The 24,354-nt window shown below is 42.4% G+C and overlaps 2 protein-coding genes across 2 annotated transcripts; both read left to right on the top strand.

The window, feature by feature from the left end:
• The first annotated feature begins 59 nt into the window (after positions 1–59).
• On the top strand, positions 60–7,884 carry LOC106605267 (ubiquitin-conjugating enzyme E2 E1). Its single transcript, XM_014200714.3, has 6 exons — positions 60–186; positions 1,902–2,076; positions 2,368–2,418; positions 3,434–3,566; positions 7,090–7,237; positions 7,659–7,884. Exons 2-6 carry the CDS (start codon positions 1,931–1,933, stop codon positions 7,754–7,756), a joined length of 576 nt encoding a protein of 191 aa, XP_014056189.1. The 5' UTR covers positions 60–186; positions 1,902–1,930; the 3' UTR covers positions 7,757–7,884.
• Positions 7,885–11,205: 3,321 nt separating this feature from the next.
• Positions 11,206–21,299, top strand: LOC100136378 (nuclear receptor subfamily 1 group D member 2). Its single transcript, XM_014200712.3, has 8 exons — positions 11,206–11,655; positions 17,584–17,811; positions 18,041–18,129; positions 18,293–18,437; positions 18,627–19,351; positions 19,610–19,786; positions 20,077–20,287; positions 20,645–21,299. The coding sequence occupies exons 1-8, from the start codon at positions 11,637–11,639 to the stop codon at positions 20,839–20,841; spliced, it is 1,791 nt and encodes a 596-aa protein (XP_014056187.2). The 5' UTR covers positions 11,206–11,636; the 3' UTR covers positions 20,842–21,299.
• The last annotated feature ends 3,055 nt before the right edge of the window (positions 21,300–24,354 follow it).

The following is a 24,354-nucleotide window of genomic DNA, read 5'->3' as shown; positions in this document are numbered from 1 at the left end:
TAAAATGTATGATATCAAAATGTCATATCAGTCTACGATGGCCTAATGTTGAATGATCTCTGTGCGCCGATTTGCCTTCATTATTGTGAGTGCGCAATTATGATTCCACTGCACCCGCGGCACTTCCGTTCCACAGAAGGCGATTTGCACGAGCTCAGGCAGTGGGGAGATCCAGACACAAAGGAGGTAATTTGCAACTTGGCTGACGTTACTTTTAATATTGAATATGTCTCATGAGCTATAACATTTATTGAAGTTCTCTGAGTGTATTCAACTTGTTTTGTATTGGAAAAGACGGCTAGTTAACGACTCAACAGACACATTTGTGGTGACACTGCCTGGCTCAGGAAATAAATCTAACGTTAGCTAGCTCAAGCTAGTAGTAACTAAGCTAGTTTCACTATGGTGTAACGTTGTTTGCCAAATAGCTAGCCAACTAACGTTAGCTAAGTTAAATATCTCAGAATGTTGAAAGGTTGAGGTGGGCGTAAACGTTGATGTAACTACAGTATTTTTGCCAACTTTCTAGCTTAACGTTGGCTAAGGTCTGGGCAGTCAAACTGTCGGCTAATAACGGGGGGCGAGAAAATCAGCAGGTCGGACGTTTGACTAGCGTTAACTAGCTAGCTAGATGGTTATGTAGCCAGCTGTTAATGTCCACCTAGTTAACAAAACCTAGTCCAACCAGCTTGACTTGGCACAAGCAATTGCAAACGTAAACTACTGTAGGCGAACTCACTAGCAAACTGCTATCGCCTCTTTGCTCCGGGAGAACTGTAATTTACACACAAATCAATGTGTGAGATCATTGTCTTAACGTTTCAGGTCTCCCGGAGCGAATAGGCTATAGCAAGTAACTCCAGACCAGAGATATTCGCTAACATTAATTATTGTGAAGAAGGCCCGAGAATGTTCCCATCAAATGGTGGTTGGCCGCACAGACTAACTAGCTGTTGTTCACCACCATGGATCCATTTGTTCCTTCTGGGAGCTTTTAGTATTAGCTGACGGTAAATTAGCTATATTTTCACATCATTCATGATCTATTACATTTGGGGAATAATGGAGGCTTGCCATATCAGGGCTGTCCAACATTGTTTGCTCAACCATCCATAATCACAACATTATTGCCAGAGCAGGGATGGGGGTGGCAGCTAGCCAATTACCTTTATTTCAACTGAGCACTAGCCAAGCAGCAAGCTGTATGGGACTCCCTAACCCAGTGGTTCCCAACCAGGGATACTTGGCCTAACCACAGAGGGTACTTAAAGACTCATGAGACCATAGGCCTACTGGTAAAATGCACATGAGGGGATACTCTGGGCAGAGCAAAATTCTGTTGGTGGTACAGTAACCGAAAATTGTTGGAAACCTCTGCCGTAACCTAACGTAGCAGGTGTAAAATAAAACGCCTGAGTGCACTTCCCACATCTGGTTTTCAGCAGAAAAGGAAGCTAGGTTGAATAAGCTGTATCCCCGAAAACCAGATGCATCAGGTTGTTGGCATCTCCGTTAAGCCTAGGCACCCCCTAAAAACATGCCACTTCGATACAGCTATGACCGGAAATAACTTTTCCTAGCATGTTATGAGAGCATTTTCACTAAACCTTTTCCTAACCTTAACCTAATTATCCTAACCAGCTATGTTAATTCTCCTAACCTACTGCGTATGTTCTCCTAACCTGCTACGAAAAAGTCACTTCCAGTCATAGCTGTGTTGAAGTGGCTTGTTTTTAGGTAATCTCCGCAAGCTATGTTGAGGTAGCTATTTTTCCTAGAACGTCAAAGGTGCTCTGTCATAACTGTAACATTATTTAATTTTGCAATGGCTTGAAAGCAATTTCATTTGTCAAAGCTACTGCTTTTTTTTCTTCAACTGCTGCGTCACAATCGCATTGTAGGTTCCTTCTAATTTCTTGTCCAAACCGGTATGTCGGATAAGGATTCGTGTGTCAGCACTAGCTCTTCGTCTTCTTCCTCCAATCAAAACAAACCGAAGGACACACCTTGCAAGAAACGAGAGACCAAAGCCAGTATGAGCAAGACCTCCAAGCTGCTATCCACCAGCGCAAAGAGGTAACACACCCAAACCTCATGAAATATTGGCTGGTTGTTACACACAACACCAACAATGTGACATTTAGTCAGAGGGGTGGGTTAATCTCCTAGATGATTGTAGCTAGCACTAAGATATTCTCTGTGCTTTATTTGTGTTTCAAAATATTCTAGCCTCACTGTATTGGACCAAAATATCTGTGCCATTTTTAATTTTTTTTACCTTTGGAAGTCCATGGCTGAGAAAACAAAGATGTGTAAGGTATGGCTGGGCAATCAATGATTGATCTGAAGGCATGTTTGTTTCTGCAGGATTCAGAAAGAGCTGGCAGATATCACGCTGGACCCTCCGCCAAACTGCAGGTTGTTTTTATTTGAGCTCATCTTCTCTTTTCCAATCCGCCCCCAGTGTCTTGCGTATTGCCATGGTCAATACCTACAGGCGACTCTCCAAACAATAATGATTTTTACCACTTATTCATAAAGGCTTGCGTTACTTTCTGATTTCTCATGTTGTCCCATATGCTGATAAAATAAAGCTGCACCTTCTATTTTGATCAAAATGTTTTGACTTAAAATGCTGCTGGTGTTTAGAAATCTACATGAAGCAGAATTTTACATCTCCCACATTGTGTTGGATCAGCCTTGTAGTCATCACTCCCTAGATAATTTCCACTACGTGTTCAGCATGTACCAAGGATGAAGGCTGATCTGCTCTGAGGAAATCAATGTGGGTTGCGGTACAGAGGCACGTCATCAGGGATTGGTTGTGAATGGAGGTTTCTTCTGTGAAGCTTGAGAGAGAATGTACTGTTCTCTCAAGCAATATAAAGCTGTGTGGTCACCATGTGAGTACAAACCCAAGGGATAATAGGCTCTAAACAGTTTCAGACAACATTTTTGCAGGTGCAGTAGTTTTAAAGGGACAATCGATTAATCTAGTTTGGGACTTCTAAATTAAATAAATGTACCCATAACTTATTCTATAACCTTATGAGCTTAGTTCAACTGTTGTACCCCATCAGAACTATATATATATATATATATATCTGTCTATGAATTTGAGCGGTTACATTTCTCTAGCCCTCTCCCTCAGCTTTTTACCTAAATGGGTGGGGAGAATGCTTTGTAATTTTTTCAACTGCTGATTGCCGCTTTAAGTTATTTGTCCCTTGTGGAAATGAGATGAAGTACACACACAAGCGACCTGAGCCATAACAATAACAAAGAACGTGGTCCAGTTTACACCAATTAGGGACACTTCTCCTTTGGTTTTCCGGGTGGGTAACGACAAAGGAGTTGGCTAAAGCACTTACAGATCTGTGGCCAGGCTAATAGTATAACATAATCTGTAACTTTTTATCTCATTTAATTCCAGCGCTGGTCCCAAAGGAGACAACATTTATGAGTGGAGGTCAACCATCCTGGGACCACCGGGCTCTGTTTACGAGGGAGGGGTCTTTTTCCTGGACATCGCCTTCACACCCGACTACCCCTTCAAACCACCCAAGGTACTGGGCAATCGTCAGCTACCAGTCACTACACTACAAAATGGTCATCTTGGTTTAGTCCCACGCAATAAATGGGACAGATTTACTTAGCATTAATTTGCGTGTTCTTCAGGCTATACACAGCAAAAAATTTGAGCGGCGATGATCACAGTGTTTGTCATATTGTGCTGCTGCTAAATTGTTGCCACCACAGCGAAAAAGAAAACAAAAAAACGAGACTCATTTTCCAGATGCAAGAGAGCTATTTGCATGTGTGCCTCCATATGTGCATATTTTGTGTGTGTTTGCCAGTACGAGTCGGGTCATTGCCAGAGAAGGAGGGGGGACTGTAAGGTAGCCTATGCAATTTGATACATAACAAACACTAACTAAATATCCAATTTGAAACATAGCTTGTAGCTTGGCTAGTTAGCTCACTAGTTAGTTCGCTAGTTTAATTCCATGTGCTAAAAACACATCCAAACGTTTCATAAAAATTTGCTCAAATGAAATTGTATTATATTTGGATTGTTTTGTCACATTTGATAATTTCATTACAATATGGAATTTCTCTTTGAGAATGGGGAAATGAGGATGACTTATTTTCCTCCAGTTTCTAGAACACAGCAGGCACAGCCGGCAGCATATGTACAGGTACTTACCATCCCTGCATTTTGACAGGATTTCCCTGTTAACCTCTATGGGCTAGGTGGGACGCTTGCGCTTGCGTCCCACCTACGTAACAGCCACTGCCAGCCTGTGGCGCGATTTTCAAAACCTTAAAAATCCTATTACTTCAATTTCTCAAACATATGACTATTTTACAGCCATTTAAAGACAAGACTCTCGTTAATCTAACCACACTGTCCGATTTCAAAAAGTCTTTACAACGAAAGCAAAACATTAGATTATGTCAGCAGAGTACCAAGCCAGAAATAATCAGACACCCATTTTTCAAGCCAGCATATAATGTCACCAAAACCCAGAAGACAGCTAAATGCAGCACTCACCTTTGATGATCTTCATCAGATGACAACCCTAGGACATTATGTTATACAATACATGCATGTTTTGTTCAATCAAGTTCATATTTATATCAAAAACCAGCTTTTTACATTAGCATGTGACGTTCAGAACTAGCATACCCCCCGCAAACTTCCGGGGAATTCGCTAACATTTTACTAAATTACTCACGATAAACGTTCACAAAAAGCATAACAATTATTTTAAGAATTATAGATGCAGACCTCCTCTATGCACTCGATATGTCTGATTTTAAAATAGCTTTTTGGTGAAAGCACATTTTGCAATATTCTAAGTACATAGCCCAGGCATCACGGGCTCGCTATTTAGACACCCGGCAAGTTTAGCACTCACCATAATCATATTTACTATTATAAAAGTTTGATTACCTTTTGTTGTCTTCGTCAGAATGCACACCCAGGACTGCTACTTCAATAACAAATGTTGGTTTGGTCCAAAATAATCCATCGTTATATCCGAATAGCGGCGTTTTGTTCGTGCGTTCCAGACACTATCCGAAATAGTAAAGAAGTGTCGCGCGCATGGCGCAATTCGTGACAATAAAATTCTAAATATTCCATTACCGTACTTCGAAGCATGTCAACCGCTGTTTAAAATCAATTTTTACGACATTTTTCTCGTAGAAAAGCGATAATATTCCGACAGGGAATCTCCTTTTCGGCAAACAGAGGAAAAAATCCCAAAGGCGGGGGCGGTCGGGGTCACGCGCATAAGCCCAGTGTCCCTTGATCGGCCACTTGAGAAAGGCGATAATGTGTTTCAGCCTGGGGCTGGAATGACGACATTCTGTTTTTTCCCGGGCTCTGAGCGCCTATGGACGACGTGGGAAGTGTCACGTTAGAGCAGAGATCCTTAGTAAATGATAGAGATGGAAAAGAAGTTCAAGAAATGGTCAGACAGGCCACTTCCTGTAAAGGAATCTCTCAGGTTTTGACCTGCCATTTGAGTTCTGTTATACTCACAGACACCATTCAAACAGTTTTAGAAAATGTAGGGTGTTTTCTATCCATATGTAATAAGTATATGCATATTCTAGTTACTGGGTAGGGGTGGTAACCAGATTAAATCGGGTATGTTTTTTATCCAGCCGTGTCAATACTGCCCCCTAGCCCTAACAGGTTAACATGTTGAAGTACTCTCATTAACCAACAGAGGGCATTGGATACCTCCACTTGGGTGCCAGAACAGTCTGTGGATGTGATTTTTTTCTTTCACATTTAGATATTTTCTGCCTTGTGTGTTGAAATGATTCTGTAAATATAGGTTAGACCCACATTGAGCCTCAGTAGTTGACGCTTGAATTAAGTCAGGGACGATACCAGTATTGCAACTTTTCCTTGGCAAAAATGAAAACACGAAGCAGACAAAACTCTTTGGTCCTTTAAAAGCCTGTTGTATAGGGCCTCCCGAGTGGCGCAGCGGTCTAAGGCACTGCATCGCTACAGCCTGAGGTTCGTTCCCGGGAGTCCCATAGGGCGGCGCACAATTGGCCCAGGGTTGTCTGGGTTAGGGGAGGGTTTGGCGGGGGTGAGGTTTTACTTGGGTCATCGCACTCTAGCGACTCCTTGTGGCAGGCAGAAATATAAACTCAACATGATACAACTTCAATGATTTTACTGAGTTACAATTCATATAAGGAAATCAGTCAATTGAAATAAAATCATTAGGCCTTAATCTAGGAATTTCACATGACTGGGTAGGGGCGCAGCCAATCAGAATAGGTTTTTCCCCACAAAGGGCCTCATTAGAGACTGATACTTCTCAGTTTCATCAGCTGTCATGGTGGCTGGTCTCAGATGATCCCATAGGGCTCCCGAGTGGCACAGCGGTCTAAGGCACTGCGTCTCAGTGCTAGAGGTGTCACTACAGACACCCTGGTTTGAATCCAGGCTGTATCACAATTGGCCCAGCGTCATCCGGGTTTGGCCGGTGTAGGCCGTCATTGTAAATAAGAATTCATTTTTAACTGACTTGCCTAGTTAAATAAAGGTTAAATGCATGTTTTATTTTTAAGAAGCAGGATGTGGAGGCCCTGGGCTGGCATGGTTACATGTGGTTTCGGTTGTGAGGCCCGGTTGGACGTACTGCCAAATTCTCTAAAACGACGTTGGAGGCAATTTATGGTAGAGAAATGAACATTCAATTCTCTGGCAACAGCTCTGGTGAACATTCTGCACATTTTAGTGGCCTTTTATTGTCCCCAGCACAAGGTGCACCTGTGTAATAATGATCATGCTGTTTAGTCAGCTTCTTGATATGCCACACCTGTCAGGTGGATTGATTATCTTGGCAAAGGAGCAATGCTCACTAACAGGGATGTAAACCAACAAAATAAGCTTTTGTGCATATGGAGAATGTCTGGGATCTTTTATTTCACCCCAACACTTTACATGTTGAGTTTATATTTTTGTTCCGTATAGATTTTGATCTAGAGTCTCTAGCCTTGTTATGTTAAATATGCCTATAGCATGTACGTTTTGTACTTTTGTTTTTCCTCAAGGTAACGTTTCGGACGAGGATCTACCACTGTAACATCAACAGTCAGGGGGTGATCTGTCTGGACATCCTGAAGGACAACTGGAGCCCCGCCCTCACGATCTCCAAGGTGCTACTGTCCATCTGCTCTCTGCTCACAGACTGTAACCCAGGTAAGATATCCATCGGGGAGCCTAACTGGCTTCCTTGTCCCCTTTTACTTGTTTCTCTTCAGATCTGCACCTGTCCCAGGCTGGAAATATGATACCAGAACAAATATTAGTATTCCTGACTCCTGAGAAGGGTCAAATTAAATCTGCTGGTAACATGGTAAATAACAAATACCGGTCCATTTCTTTGGTGTAATTTTGTGCTCAGATATGGATTACTTTTTATTTTTTATTATGGGTATCACTTTGAGGCCCACATACAATGCCTTATATTGCATTTATAATTCCTTATGATACCACTATAAGCTGGCTTAACTCAGAAGTAGTTAAAAATTCTTAGAATTCATCACTTTGAGCAAAGTAATTGTTTCAAGATTCACCACCCTCTAACTGTTATTTCCCTCATGTTGTTTTTCACTTTCAGCTGATCCCCTGGTTGGAAGCATCGCCACCCAGTACACGACAAACAGAGCCGAGCATGATAGAACAGCCAAACAGTGGACGAAGCGGTACGCCACATAGAGCACAGCCGTGTGGGGGGGGGGGATTTCTATTTCAGATTTTTAGTACTTTATTGTCTGGTATATTTTTTTTGGTTCCTGATTAAGTTATCTGTGCAAATATGAAAATAAAGAAAAACAATGAAACAATATGTAATGTCATATTTTATTACTCTCCGTAGGATACTCCACTGCTTAGCTAATCTCCTGAAATATAGTAGGCTATCCCTCAAATATAATGCATAAACAGTGCCTTAAAAACATGGATTTCACCTTAATCCAATTCACCTTTTAATATGGAACTACAGTACAGTGTACCACAATAGCTACAAATCGAAGTACTTTTTTTTACAGTTCTGTTGTCCATGCTTCTACTTTGAATAGTGTTTAGTTATTGCAAAAATAACATGGTAATCTCTCATTTGAAAAGCCAATGGAATTTGGTGTTAAAGGAACAGTGCAAGCTCATACATTCCGAGGGTGCTTGGTTATGGTCAGATGAAGGATTAGTGATACATTGCCTCTACTACAGTGCATTCAGAAAGTATTCAGACCCCTTGACTTTTTTCCCATTTTGTTACGTTACAGCCTTATTATAAAATGAATTACATTGATGAGGTTGGGGGAAAAAACAATCTATGCAATACCCCATATTGTCAAAGCAAAAATAGGTTTATAGACATGTTTAAAACGTTATAAAAATAAATATCACATTTATATCAGTATTCAGACCCTTTACTCAGTACTTTGTTGAAGCACCTTTTGGCAGTGATTACAGCCTCTGTTCTTCTTGGGTATGATGCTACAAGCTTGGCACATGCTTTTGGGGAGTTTCTCCCATTCTCTGCAGATCCTCTCAAGCTCTGTCAGATTGGATGGGGAGCATCGATGCACAGCTATTTTCAGGTCTCCAGAGATGTTTGATCGGGTTCAAGACCGGGCTCTGGCTGGGCAACTGAAGGACATTCAGAGACTTGTCCCGAAGCCACTCCTGCATTGTCTTGGCTGTGTGCTTAGGGTTGTTGTCTTGTTAGGGGAACCTTCAACCCAGTCTGAGGTCCTGAGCAGGTTTTCATCAAGGATCTCTCTGTACCTTGCGCCGCTCATCTTTCCCTCAATCCTGACTAGTCTCCCAGTCCTTGCCGCTGAAAAACATCCCCACAGCATGATGCTACCACCACCATGCTTCACCATAGGGAGCCAGGTTTCTTCCAGACGTGATGCTTGGCATTCAGACCAAAGAGTTCAACCTTGGTTTCATCAGACCAGAGAATCTTGTTTGTCATGGTCTGAGAGTCCAAGCGGGCTGTCATGTGCCTTTTACTGAGGAGTGGTTTCTGTCTGGCCCCTCTAGTATAAAGGCCATATTGGTGGTGCTGCAGAGATGGGAGAACATTCCGGAATGACAACCAGCTCCACATAGGAAATCTGGAGCTCTGACAGAGTGACCATCGTGTTCTTGGTCATCTCCCTGACCGAGGCCCTTTTCCCCAGATTGCTCAGTTTGGCCGGGCGGGCCCAGCTCTAGGAAGAGTTGATGGTTCCAAACTTCTTCCATTTAAGAATGATGGAGGCCACTGTGTTCTTGGGGACCTTCAATGCTGCAGAAATGTTTTGGTACCATTCCCAAGATCTGTGCCTTGATACAATCCTGTCTCTCTGAGTTCTATGGACAATTCCTTCGACCTCACGGCTTGTTTTTTTGCTCTGACATGCACTGTCAACTGGGAGATCTTTTGTATAGACAGGTGTGTGCCTTTCTAAATCCTGTCCAATAAATTGAATTTACCACAGGTGGACTCCTAGGTTGTAGAAGTATCTCAAGGATGAAATACTTAGGTATTTCAGTTTTTTCTTTTGCAAAAATTGCGAACATCCTGTTTTCACATTATCATTATGGGGTACTGTGTGTAGATTTGAGGATAATTTTTTAAAATCCATTATAGAATAAGGCTGTAACGTTACATAATGTTGAAAAGTGAAGGGGTCTGAATACTTTCTGAATGCACTGTATGTACAACATGCAATTGTGGCTTTGCAGCAGTCCAATAAGTGGCTGTTTTATCCTTTACAAAGAACAGCTGTTCTAAATGGACGTGAAATGATTTGAATGAAACTACAGTAACTTTGGGCCCTAAGGTTTAAACCATGAAATGAATAACTGGTATGGCAATATCTGATTAGGAATAACTCTAGGTTTTGTATTTATTTTTGTTGAAAATGGACATAAGAATTTTAGAAGCAATCTCTGTTGGACAATGTTTTAGATGCTCGGTTGGACGATGATTTTAAGCTGCATGAATATACATAAAAACAATAATTTTACCAAAATATTTACTACTTATGCAAGTCATTCCAATAATAACATATCTATTTCCATCTCACATGGACCCTAGACAGTCATTTAAAGTCCAAGTACACTCATCAGTAGTATTAGCTGCATGACTTTTAATCAAATGAACTCTTGCCTGTCAAAATACATCTGGCATTTGAGGTTGACACTTTTTTTTACCTGCAGTGTGGTACTTAACTACTAGAGCAGTAGGTATATGATAGGAATGATACAGGCTTTTTAATGTTGTCAGTGCTGAAATTTGTACGCACACATTGTAACTTTCCAGTAGGGGGACTAAGCTTTCTAGCATATTCTAAATGATTGCCATAAGACCTTAATAGTAGACCCTCTATGTACCGTTATGTTTTTGTGTAGCGTTTCAGTTATATTTCTGAACTACATGTTGCATTCTGTACAACCTCGATGTTATCCAATGGAGGATGGATATATCACAATGCACTGCCTATGGATTCACGTTATGCGAGGCAGTCAACATGAGAGCAGTCCAGAGATTGGCTTGGAGCAGTCACGATTATGTTTATCATTGTGTTAAAGGTCCAATGCAGCCACTATTTGTTTATCTCTATCAAATCATTTCTGGGTAAGAATTAAGTACCTTACTGTGATTTGTTTTTGTCCATTACAAATGAAAAACAAACAACTTCTCAGAAAATCGCAATTTCTCAAGCAGTCATTTTGCTAGGACTGTTTGGGTGTGGTCTGAGTGGGGAGATGAAAATGGAAAACTAGTTGTTATTGGCAGAGGGGTTTGAAACTCTTATTTGTATATGAACTAATTTACCGCCTGTTGGCGTCACCAGTCAGGCCACAAGTCTATCCCATCAAAACAGGCTGGAATGTCAGATGGTCTTTTCATACAGCTCTTACACTAAAAGGGCATTATCATTTTCACAGTATTATTCCAAGCTCATAGTGTGGATATACAGTGTTCGTGTTTGTGTGTATAACACAGGCAATTCACGTTTTTGAATGCAGTGAGCCTTTAACTCTGCCTCTGGTCTGTAAAAGTGTGTCACTGGGTTAAAGTGACTCTCAAGCGCCCACGCAAGAGGGAGTGGCTGATAACTGGGTCACATGGTTAACACACTATTTAGAACATTGAGTACAGAACAGTCATCGTACAGAACAGTCATCCGACAGGGGAGTTCGTCCAGCGTTCCTCATCTTGTTACAGATCTTTAAATATACAAAAACTATTCGGGTTGTATTAGATGCAATTGAAAAGTCGCGGGAACCTTTTGACTGAAAGAAGAGCAGAATTTGTTTTGTCCAGGATACTGACAGTGGAGTGCAGATAATTATATTAATGCTACAAATATTTACTACAGTAATGTAGTTGAGACTAAAATAAGAAACAGTGTTGAGATTTAGATGATCGACGCTTTGAATTTGAATTTAACCGCGGTGCTACTAAGGATAATAGCACTTTGCAATCCTTACAGAAAACATCCAATTGACATTGTGAAACAGGCGAGTTATTGACAAGACATTTAGTCAGCATAGCTTGCTTTCTCTAAAGATTCTCAGAATCGAGGTGCCTGCAGACATGGGCTCAATCAAGCCTGGTAAGACCGGCTTTATTATCCGTGCTATTACAATGTTACAATGTATCTTGTCATGTAATTGAAAGTGTCCACCTCTTGCTACATTGACCAGTTACTTTGTTGCAAATGTGTTACTTTGTTACAAATCTAGTGTTACTGTTGCTGTCAATAATTAATGTGTCGTTCTAAGCATCTGTTCTAGAAAAAGCTTGTAAAATCTGGCTAATATCTGTCCACATTTTATTTAGTTGTGTGATTTTTATAAGTGATATATGGACCACAATTAGAAACCTTCTAATAGATTATTTAGCTTTTCAGGTCTGCTTATTGTCAAGCCATGTATATTGGTTAGGAATGCCACTGTGCTACGTTTTTTTTTGTTTTGACTCTACAATGTTCTGCTTTGCTTCACCTCACATGGACCAAGCTGCCTAGCCATGTGCCAATGCTTCTCGACTCTCACTGCTCATTGGTCAAGAACAGGCTGTGACGCAATCATTGCATAATTCTGTTCTGAGTCCAAGCTCGAGGGCTGTATGCAGGTCCACGTGAAACTGAAAGAAACAATTTTGGTGACCTAGATTTGCTCTCTTAGACATGACAGCTCCACATGTGGGTGGGATTTGGAAGCGAATAGTCATAGCTGGTTAGGTAATCATGGCCAGGTCTTCGAGAGCATTAACTACATTTAGGGCTACATAGTATAATATATTCATTTATGTTGATTTTGTTTCTGAGCCTCCTGTAAACCAAGCAACAGGTGAGTTATTTTCCTAGCTGGGCTTATTTAGCCCATTTTTAAGCATTTGGTTTAATAATGTCAACATTCTTATGTACAGTGCCTTGCGAAAGTATTTGGCCCCCTTGAACTTTTCGACCTTTTGCCACATTTCAGGCTTCAAACATAAAGATATAAAACTGTAATTTTTTGTGAAGAATCAACAACAAGTGGGACACAATTATGAAGTGGAACTAAATTTATTGGATATTTCAAACTTTTTTTACAAATAAAAAACTGAAAAATTGGCCGTGCAAAATTATTTAGCCCCTTTACTTTCAGTGCAGCAAACTCTCTCCAGAAGTTCAGTGAGGATCTCTGAATGATCCAATGTTGACCTAAATGACTAATGATGATAAATAGAATCCACCTGTGTGTAATCAAGTCTCCGTATAAATGCACCTGCTCTGTGATAGTCTCAGAGGTCCGTTTAAAGCGCAGAGAGCATCATGAAGAACAAGGAACACACCAGGCAGGTCCGAGATACTGTTGCGGAGAAGTTTAAAGCCGGATTTGGATACAAAAAGATTTCCCAAGCTTTAAACATCCCAAGGAGCACTGTGCAAGCGATAATATTGAAATGGAAGGAGTATCAGACCACTGCAAATCTACGAAGACCTGGCCGTCCCGCTAAACTTTCAGCTCATACAAGGAGAAGACTGATCAGAGATGCAGCCAAGAGGCCCATGATCACTCTGGATGAGCTGCAGAGATCTACAGCTGAGGTGAGAGACTCTGTCCATAGGACAACAATCAGTCGTATACTGCACAAATCTGGCCTTTATGGAAGAGTGGCAAGAAGAAAGCCATTTCTTAAAGATATCCATAAAAAGTGTTGTTTAAAGTTTGCCACTAGCCACCTGGGAGACACACCAAACATGTGGAAGAAGGTGCTCTGGTCAGATGAAACCAAAATCGAACTTTTTGGCAACAATGCAAAACGTTATGTTTGGCGTAAAAGCAACAAAGCTCATCACCCTGAACACACCATCCCCACTGTCAAACATGGTGGTGGCAGCATCATGGTTTGGGCCTGCTTTTCTTCAGCAGGGGCAGGGAAGATGGTTAAAATTGATGGGAAGATGGATGGAGCCAAATACAGGACCATTCTGGAAGAAAACCTGATGGAGTTTGCAAAAGACCTGAGACTGGGACGGAGATTTGTCTTCCAACAAGACAATGATCCAAAACATAAAGCAAAATCTACAATGGAATGGTTCACAAATAAACATATCCAGGTGTTAGAATGGCCAAGTCAAAGTCCAGACCTGAATCCAATCGAGAATCTGTGGAAAGAACTGAAAACTGCTGTTCACAAACGCTCTCCATCCAACCTCACTGAGCTCGAGCTGTTTTGCAAGGAAGAATGGGCAAAAATTTCAGTCTCTCGATGTGCAAAACTGATAGAGACATACCCCAAGCGACTTACAGCTGTAATCGCAGTAAAAGGTGGCACTACAAAGTATTAACTTAAGGGGGCTGAATAATTTTGCACGCCCAATTTTTCTGTTTTTTATTTGTTAAAAAAGTTTGAAATATCCAATAAATTTCATTCCACTTCATGATTGTGTCCCACTTGTTGTTGATTCTTCACAAAAAATTACAGTTTTATATCTTTATGTTTGAAGCCTGAAATGTGGCAAAAGGTCGAAAAGTTCAAGGGGGCCGAATACTTTCGCAAGGCACTGTAATAACGTGATTTAACAGCAAATGACTACAAGAATAACTTTGCTTTTGACAGAAACTAAAATACGATATATTATTCTGCCCTTTCAAGCAAAAGAGCAGTAACTGCTCATAAATGGAAACTTTGAAAAATGACTAAAGCGTTTTTTAATTGTCGAGCCATCTTAATTGTAGTCAGATCATTGGAGATGTTAACTGTTGTCTTTTTCACGTTTATTTTGTATTCATATCAATCACATTTATTTATAAAGCCCTTCTTACATCAGCTGATGTCACAAAGTGCTGAACAGAAACCCAGCCTAAAACCCCAAACAGCAAGCAATGCAGGTGTAGAAGCACGGTGGATAGGAAATACTCCCTAGAAAGGCCAGAACCTAGGAAGAAACCTAGAGAGGAACCAGGCTATGAGGCCAGTCCTCTTCTGGCTGTGCCGGGTGGAGATTATAACAGAACATGGCCAAGATGTTCAAATGTTCATAGATGACCAGCAGGGTCAAATAATAATAATCACAGTGGTTGTCGAGGGTGCAACAGGTCAGCACCTCAGGAGTAAATGTCAGTTGGCTTTTCATAGCCGATCATTCAGAGTATCTCTATCACGCTTGCTGTCTCTAGAGAGTTGAAAACAGCAGGTCTGGGACAAGGTAGCACGTCCGGTGAACAGGTCAAGGTTCCATAGCTGCAGGCAGAACAGTTGAAACTGGAGCAGCAGCACGACCAGGTGGACTGGGGACAGCAAGGAGTCATCTGGCCAGGTAGCCCTGAGGCATGGTCCTAGGGCTCAGGTCCTGCTCCTCTGAAAGAGAGAGAATTAGAGAGAGCATACTTAAATTCTCACAGGACACCGGATAAGACAGGATAAATACTCCAGATATACAGACTGACCCTAGCCCCTGACACAAATCATTGCAGCATAAATACTGGACAAGGCCAAACAGGCAGGATATAACCCCACCCACTTTGCCAAAGCACAGCCCCCACACCACTAGAGGGATATCTTCAACCACCAACTTACTATCCTGAGACAAGTCCAAGTATAGCCCACGAAGATCTCCCCCACGGCACGAACCCAAGGGGGGCCGCCAATTTGGCCAGGAAGATCACGTCAGTGACTCAACCCACTCAAGTGACGCACCCCTCCTAGGGATGGCATGGAAGAGGACCAGTAAGCCAGTGACAGCCCCTGTAATAGGGTTTGAGGCAGAGAATCCCAGTGGAGAGAGGGAACCGACCAGGCAGAGACAGCAAGGGTGGTTTGTTGCTCCAGTGCCTTTCCGTTCACCATTACACTCCTGGGCCAAACTACACTCAATCATAGGACCTATTGAAGAGATGAGTCTTCAATAAAGACTTAAAGGTCGAGACCAAGTCTGCGTCTCTCACATGGATAGGCAGACCATTCCATAAAAATGGAGCTCTAAAGGAGAAAGCCCTGCCTCTGTTTGCTTAGAAATTCTAGGGACAGTAAGGAGGCCTGCGTCTTCTGACCGTAGCGTTACGTGAAGGTATGTACGGCAGGACCAAATCGGAAAGATAGATAGGCGCAAGCCCATATAATGCGTTGTAGGTTAGCAGTAAAACCTTGAAATCAGCCCTATCTTGAAATTGACCCTGACGGCAGTTACTGCCTTCTTGCTTGGTACACCCACTGGAATTACGATTTCTTTTTAACACAAACTTGAGTTCATACATTTATTTGTATGTGGCTGTCAGTGTCATATAGTTTGATACTTGTTTCAACAAACAACAATAAATAATGCCATGTTAAAACCTGTTAGGGACCAATATCCAATGGTATAGAGTGGCATGAATTACAAATACCTCAAAAATGCAAAAACTTAAATTTCTCAAACATATGACTATTTTACACCATTTTAAAGACAAGACTCTCCTTTATCTAACCACATTGTCCGATTTCAAAAAAGCTTTACAACGAAAGCAAAACATTAGATTATGTCAGGAGAGTACCCTCCCAAAAATAATCACACAGCCATTTTCAAAGCAAGCATATATGTCACAAAAACCAAAACCACAGCTAAATGCATCATTAACCTTTGATGATCTTCATCAGATGACACTCCTAGGACATTATGTTATACAATACATGCATGTTTTGTTCAATCAAGTTCATATTTACAGTGGGGCAAAAAAGTATTCAGTCAGCCACCAATTGTGCAAGTTCTCCCACTTAAAAAGATGAGAGAGGCCAGTAATTTTCATCATAGGTACACTTCAACTATGACAGACAAAATGAGAAGAAAAAAAATCCAGAAAATCACATTGTAGGATTTTTAATGAATTTATTTGCAAATTATGGCGAGTTAAGTTGATGCCAAAGAGCTCCATTTTGGTCTCATCTGACCACAACACTTTCACCCAGTTGTGCTCTGAATCATTCAGATGTTCATTGGCAAACTTCAGACGGGCATGTATAAGTGCTTTCTTGAGCAGGGGGACCTTGCGGGCGCTGCAGGATTTCAGTCCTTCACGGCATAGTGTGTTACCAATTGTTTTCTTGGTGACTATGGTCCCAGCTGCCTTAAGATCATTGACAAGATCCTCCCGTGTAGTTCTGGGCTGATTCCTCACCGTTCTCATGATCATTGCAACTCCACGAGGTGAGATCTTGCTTGGAGCCCCAGGCCGAGGGAGATTGACAGTTCTTTTGTGTTTCTTCCATTTGCGAATAATCGCACCAACTGTTGTCACCTTCTCACCAAGCTGCTTGGCGATGGTCTTGTAGCCCATTCCAGCCTTGTGTAGGTCTACAATCTTGTCCCTGACATCCTTGGAGAGCTCTTTGGTCTTGGCCATGGTGGAGAGTTTGGAATCTGATTGATTGATTGCTTCTGTGGACAGGTGTCTCTTATACAGGTAACAAGCTGAGATTAGGAGCACTCCCTTTAAGAGTGTGCTCCTAATCTCAGCTCGTTACCTGTATAAAAGACACCTCTCTGTATATTTGACCCAAAGCCTTTAAATAAAGTGTTTTTGTTCAAACATTTTCTTCAATAGTGGTGACATGTATGACCCTGGCTGGGACTGCAGGCTTTGCTGTACTATTTGGTATAACTGTACACACCCATAGAGCCAACTTGTTATGTAACAGTGGTGTTATTCAATTGCCAGGAATGAGGTAGTAAAAACAGGTCAACACCAGGATGAATGAACGAAGGGGGTAAACGGTCTGGCATAAGTCCTGCTCTATATTGGGTGTGGCAAGGGCAAACAGGCAGATGTTTTATCAGATTTTATGGCTTATATTATGTTTATATATGGTTTATTATTTACCTTTGACCTAGTTGGTCTATTTCCATCACTATTATAACCTTACTCTGACTTACAATGGGGTAAAAACGTCCCTCTTAGTTGTAACAAAATATTAAGACATCAAGATTATCACGTCAATATTATGTTTTTGATATGACTTATATTTGACTTATATTCCACTAACCTTTAGTGTTTTTTTTTCCTTCTCCCCTCAGGTGGTGTAATAGCCTACATCTCTTCTGGCTCCGCCTCCAGCCCAGAGTCCTGTTTGAGTGACAGCTGCAGCAGCGGCTACCTGTGCTCCTCTCCGCCTCATCCCTCACTGCCAAGCCGGGCAGTAGGAATCATGGTGGACATCGCCCGCCCTACCACAGCCAAGCACCCACGTAGCCACGGCACAGACAAGACTGGGCGATCCACCTCCGCCAAGAGCAGCATCACCAGTGAGTGAATTTCAGCCCTGGAAATACATTCAGTATGGCAAGGATACTAGCTATATTCAGAATGACAAAGGATAGGAAATGCATTGTATGAGTTGCCACACTAATCCAGGTAATAGGTGCATTTTGTATTCTCAAGTCTACATGAGTCATCATCATGTACAGGTGGAACAGTACATTTGTTAGAGAGGTGTGAATTAGTAGTAACATTGCGGTGCGTTTCGCCTTACAGAGATCAACGGCATGGTGTTGTTGTGTAAGGTGTGCGGCGACGTGGCCTCGGGGTTTCACTATGGCGTCCACGCCTGCGAGGGCTGCAAGGTAAGACTAGTCCTGACTGCTTCTCATGGAATGCCACACTGCCAGTCCAAGGTTTCGTTCATGTTATTCAATGGCTCTGTGTCGTAAGTGTTTTGACAGTGTCATTCGTGTTTCAACTAGGTAATAACCGTGCACAAACAATGTTTTCTGTGATTGTTCTCAGGGTTTCTTCAGGAGGAGCATCCAGCATAGCATCCGGTATAAGAAGTGCCTGAAGATGGAGAACTGCACCGTCATAAGGATCAACAGGAACCGCTGTCAGCAGTGCCGCTTCAAGAAGTGTCTGGCTGTGGGCATGTCTAGAGACTGTGAGTCTCCACTTTTAAATGTACATAGAAAATAATAACAGATTTTTTTCCCCACAGCGAAATACAATGCTCAATAGTGTGAGGGGTTTCCTTTTACAAGTTGGATGGATTGACTGACTGTAGGGATATCTGAGCCCTTTATTAGTGATATATGTACTAATGTGTGTTATATTCGATTTCCTTCTCCAGCTGTTAGGTTTGGCCGCATCCCAAAGAGAGAGAAGCAGCGCATGCTGCTGGAGATGCAGAACGCCATGAACAACATGATGATGAACAACAACAGCCAGCTCCACAGTACGCTCCACGCCACCCAGAGCCCACCCTGCCCCATGGGAGGGCTCCCCGATGACGGCAGCTCCTCTTCACCCGCCTCTTCTTCCTCATCTATCTCGTCTTCATCAGGCTCCAACCCTTCCTCACCCTGTTCCGCTCAAGACTCCATGGAGACCAGCTCTAGCTCCACCTCTTCCTGTTCATCGGATAGCGGCGATGACGAGGTTCCTCCTTCCAGGGTGTGTCACCAGGGCACATTCGCGTACCGCCGTGAGCAGCAACAGGCCATCAAAGAGGAACCGGAGGAGTCACCTTCGCCGGTCGCCGGGGAAACTGTGAAAGACAGGAGAGACAGCCGCATGGAGGAACTGCAGGGGAGCTGGAACCGCGGCAACGAAGACGCCAGGGGTTACCAACCTAGTTGCAACAGCCATCAACACCTCACCAACGGTCCCTACCGGGAAGAGAGAGTTGTTTACCAGCAGCAGCCTGCGCAGCTAAACAGCACCCCCAGTGGTAGAATGCCAGAAGACTCCTACAGCCTCCATCACAGGAGCCACAACACAATGCACAAAGTACAGACCGTCTCCAATGGTTACAGTGGACCATCATACAGCCTACAGGACCACAAGACAAACTTGGTGAGTGCCCTTTTATGATTTAATTAGCCTTCGTTGAAACATTGAGGAGATTGAAGGTCTCTTTACAAAATGTTACAGTAGAAATGCATTGTATACTGCACACCTGAAATTACCCCATAACCATGCCTAAAGCACACATGGAAAAAACCTAAAAACGCCTATCCTCTAAATCCCCTCCATTTTGTTTCTTCTGCATTATTACTCCAGTATCCTGTTTTCCATAACTGAGGGCCCTGTTCTCATCTCTTGTCACCCCAGGTCACTCCTAGTCTCTATGTGGACCCCAGCCAGCGCAGCCAGGAGATCTGGGAGGAGTTCTCCCTGAGTTTCATCCCGGCCGTGCGCGAGGTGGTGGGGTTTGCCAAGAAGATCCCGGGCTTCCGAGACCTCTCCGAGTACGACCAAGTCAGCATTCTCAAAAACGGAACGTTTGAAGTAAGAATCCCTGGACTCTCTGATACCAAAAATAGATCTTTCCCAACTCTGGCTGTCGTGTTCCAACTGAACATTGCACTCTCTTTAACTGAGTGTTGAATTGGCTACATATATTACAGTCTGTAAATATGTTATGGTAGAGTATCAGTGCATTTTAACTCAACATTGAATTCTCTCTAACCCAGTTAGGTGGGCATTATCACTGTTGAATTCTGCCAGTATGTTGCCCGGTGCTAGTCACCATAAACCCCCGTTCTAACACACCCTCTCTCCCACCTCTCTCTCTCCAGGTGCTTATGGTGCGCTTCGCTTCTCTGTTCGACATGGCCGAGCGCACTGTGACCTTCCTGACAGGGAAGTGTTACAGCTTGGAGCTGCTGCGCTCGCTGCGGGCCGGGGAGCTGCTCACCTCCATGTGTGACTTCAGCGAGAAGCTGGCCGCTCTGCAGCTGGACAAGGATGAGATGAGCCTCTTCGTTGCCGTCGTCCTCGTCTCCGCCGGTAAATAACACTGTCCCTGTAAACAGTGTCCTTGTAAAACACAGTGTCCTTTTAAACACACTGTAATTGTAAACACACTGTCCTCATATCACTGGCTGACTGGTTGGCTGGCTGTCCTCTGGCTGGCTGGCTGTCCTCTGTCTGACTGGTTGGCTGGCTGGCTGACTGTATTATGGTCCTGTCTAAAATGGCACCCTATTCCCTATATAGTGCACTACTTTGGTTAAAAGTGCCATTTAAAACGCAGTCCTGTACATACCATTCAGCCACTGGTGTTAACACACAATACTTATGTGTACGATTAAACCTAAAGCCTTCTTTAATACTGACTGTTCTTATGCTCTGTTCTGTGATCAGATCGTTCGGGGATCCAGGACTTGAAGTCAGTGGAGGCGCTGCAGGACACGCTGATCCGAGCGCTGCGGTGTCTGATCATGAAGAACCACGCCAACGAGACTACCACCTTCACCAAGCTGCTGCTGAAGCTGCCCGAGCTGCGCTCCCTCAACAACACACACTCTGAAGAACTGCTGGCCTTCAAAGTGCACTCGTAATGGGGCACTCACAATAGGGCTCATCTGACTCCTAATACCCTCCTTCCACACTTTGAAACCAGGACTGACTTCCTCTGCCACTCCTATACCAGGACCAAGGGGAGACCTTGGGGACCTACCGTTTGCAGTCAACCAACTCAGTGTATTTCACCAGAATGTATTGAGAAGTTCTTCTTTTGGACTATGTTGATAGGGACAAAGGTCAAAGAAGAGAAGATACTGTACTCTAGTCATAGGAGAAGGCTTGAGAACTGAGCTATTGCACAGACACTGTGTGAGAGGCTTGTTGTTTTACCAAGTTAGAGGCACCTTTCCTTTCTATTTTTAAATTGAACAAATGAAGAAATACTATACCGGCTTTTTGAAATGATGAAGTGCAGAACTACTTGGTTTTGTTTGTTAAAACCATTTAATTACAAAGTGTATTGCTCACGAGCAGTGTGAATGTGATGATTATACTATCTATTGGATGTTTCAAACGACGCGCAATATCAATTGGTCACTGTTTTCGACCCAATATGTTTGATAAAAGCCCTCAAGACTCAATGTAAACATCTATATCAAAAAGAAGGCTTGATTAATCAGATAATTGCTGCAATTGCATGGCTATCCTTAAGTGAACAACTTGACATTGTCGCTCCCAACCCTCCGAGGAAGGAGTCATTTCTTTATTTTTGAATTGTTCAACTCCATTATCATTTTTACTGTCCTTTGTGTACATAGGGTATTTCATTTGTCTGAATATTTGGAACATTTTATTTTTGCCTGTCATTGTCAGCTGCTTCTACCACCCGTCCTTCTGGGGAGTTTTTGATAGTACACTTTTTCAGCAACGCAACTTTGCACATTGTGTTGTGGACTGTCGACCTCCAAAATCTCACATGCCAGCACAGACCCACATCATGTGCGCATGATGTGAACACGATGATACTGAAGTGTCCCTTAACTGATTCCCCACCTTCCTCCCAGTGAGGAGTTACTGGGTGGTTTTGACTTTACCTCCTGGCATTTCAGCACAGCACTGACTTTTAAAATTGCTATTGTTTCCCATCTGTAGTTTTTTTTGGAAATGTCTGTATTTGTCTCATTTTACTGACAAGATTGCAGTTTGTAAATAAATAGTTATGCTATATCTATAATATATATATATGTATAAAGTAGTATAAATAAATACAAGTGAAATTATTACGGTCTTGAGTTTTTTGTGTGCAATATGTTTGAAGTCATTTTGTGATCTAATATGAGCGTCTATGAGGGGTAAAGCATTAAGAACTGTAGGTTTGTGGTTAGTTACATTGCGATATCATTTGTAGGGGTACTGTATTGTACAGTGATTTTCCATATTACAAACCAGGTTCAATTAATTGGCTTAAACCACAGGTGTCAAACTCATTCCAAGGAGGGCCGAGTGTCTGGTGATTGATGAATTAAGGTCACTAATTAGTAAGGAACTCCACACATCTGTTTGTCTAGGGTTTAATTGAAAGGAAGAACCAAAAACCTGCAGACACTAGGCCCTCCATGGAATGAGTTTAACAACCCTCGCTTAAATTGACCACCCAACTCCGTAACCAAAATGTGGACCTGAAATGCAATGACTAAGGTTCCTCCACAAGGGTGCGCTGTCCACATTTTTATGTCGTACCACTATTTCCATGGTGGAAACTGATTTCAATACAGCGTAGAAATGTGCAGATGATTATTTCAGCAGAGGAGCTGCCCAGAGATCAACAGAAGTGGAGTCTTTGTAGCTGGTTTATACGCCAGCCAGGTTTACAGATGCGTGAGTGTAAGGTAAGTAACAAAGTACACTCAATTCAATACAATTCTGACTTATGAATAAGTTATAGCTTGTATCTTAATGGATGTAAGACCTTGCATTAAAATGCCCCTGAAGAAGCAATAATGAGCAGAAATACTTTTTTTACATGTAATATTTGTATAGTTTTATGGACAGTGATAGTTAGAATATAGAAGGGAGACAGGAAGAGCTGAGATGGGATTCATACCCAAGTCACCAGGGATATATGTGTTTCGGAGTCTGGGAGGCCAACCATTACGCCAGACTCCAGTACAATGAGCATCAATTCCTCCCTAGAATAACACATTTCATTTCAGTGTGCTCAGAGAATGATGTTTTACACATATTATCAAAAGGTATTGTGCCCCACACACACACACACACCGTCAGTCAGGCTGTCATTGTAAGTACGAATGTGTACTTAATTGACCTGCCTTATAAAATAAAGATTAAACAAACACTGCCTGATCAAACAAAAAGCAAATGCTGAAAGACTCCATACAGTTTTTAGCGTAAAGGTTTGAGCGTAGTCTACCAAATTCTAGAGCGCTTTTGGTTGACTTTTGTTTTTCATTTGTTTGGTGTTCTGAATAGTTGTCCAGCACCAGCTAGCTAGATCATGGACATACAGGCTTTCCTAGTTTCCTCTCACTAAATACCAGCATTAGCATTATTGGGCTAAAACAATGTATGTTACAACCTCAAAGTATCTTGAAACATTGTAGTTGTATGGTCAAGTGCCACAAAGAAGAACATAGGCAAATTACAGTTTGCCTAGAACAGAGCTGCACGACTGGCCTTAAATGTACACGGAGGGCTAAATATCAATAGCATGCATGTCAATCTCTCCCGGCTCAAAGTAGAGGAGAGATTGACTGTATCACGACTTGTCTTTGTGAGAGGTATTGACATGTTGAAAGCACATGTTCAAACGGCTAACACACAGCTCAGACACCCCACAAGACATGCCACCAGGGGTCTCTTCACAGCCCCCAAGTCCAGAACAGACTATGGGAGGCACTACTACATAGAGCCATGACTACATGGAACTCTCGTCCACATCAAGTAACTCAAGTGAGCAGTAAAAACAGACCAAACAACACCTCACGGCACAACGCAGGCTGTGAAGAGACACACACACACACACACACACACACACACACACACACACACACACACACACACACACACACACACACACACACACACACACACACACACACACACACACACACACACACACACAAACACGCACTCACACTCTAACATGCATTCTATTGTGGTATTGTGGATTTTATATTGTAAATGTGTAATAATAGAGTAATAATGTATTGTATGATGTATTGTTTTAAATATGGCGGTTGTTGTGTTTTGTTGAGCTGTAACTGTTTTAACCCTGTTGAGACCCCAGGATGAGTAGCTGCGGCCTTGGCGGCAGCTAATGGAGATCCTACTAAATACTAAATGAACAAAGTTCTTCATAGAACCTTTAAAAAAAAGGTTATACATAGCACAAAAAAAGGGATCTGCTATGGTTACAAGCCAAATAACCCTTATTTGGCACTATATAGAGTGCTGGATTTCAAAGAACTCTTCTAAGAACGCTTTCCCATAATGCACCCCACCCGTCCTCATTCCTCACCTCACCTGACCGGTACCCAACCAAAAACAGACTTAATGCGTCGCTCAGTCATGTATAGAGCCATGTCATC

The sequence above is a fragment of the Salmo salar genome, chromosome 05 (genome assembly GCF_965601325.2).
Source record: "Salmo salar chromosome 05, fSalSal1, whole genome shotgun sequence".
Taxonomy (NCBI): Eukaryota; Metazoa; Chordata; class Actinopteri; order Salmoniformes; family Salmonidae; genus Salmo; species Salmo salar.
Note: the sequence above shows the minus strand (reverse complement) of the source record. Positions and strands in the feature narration are given on the sequence as shown.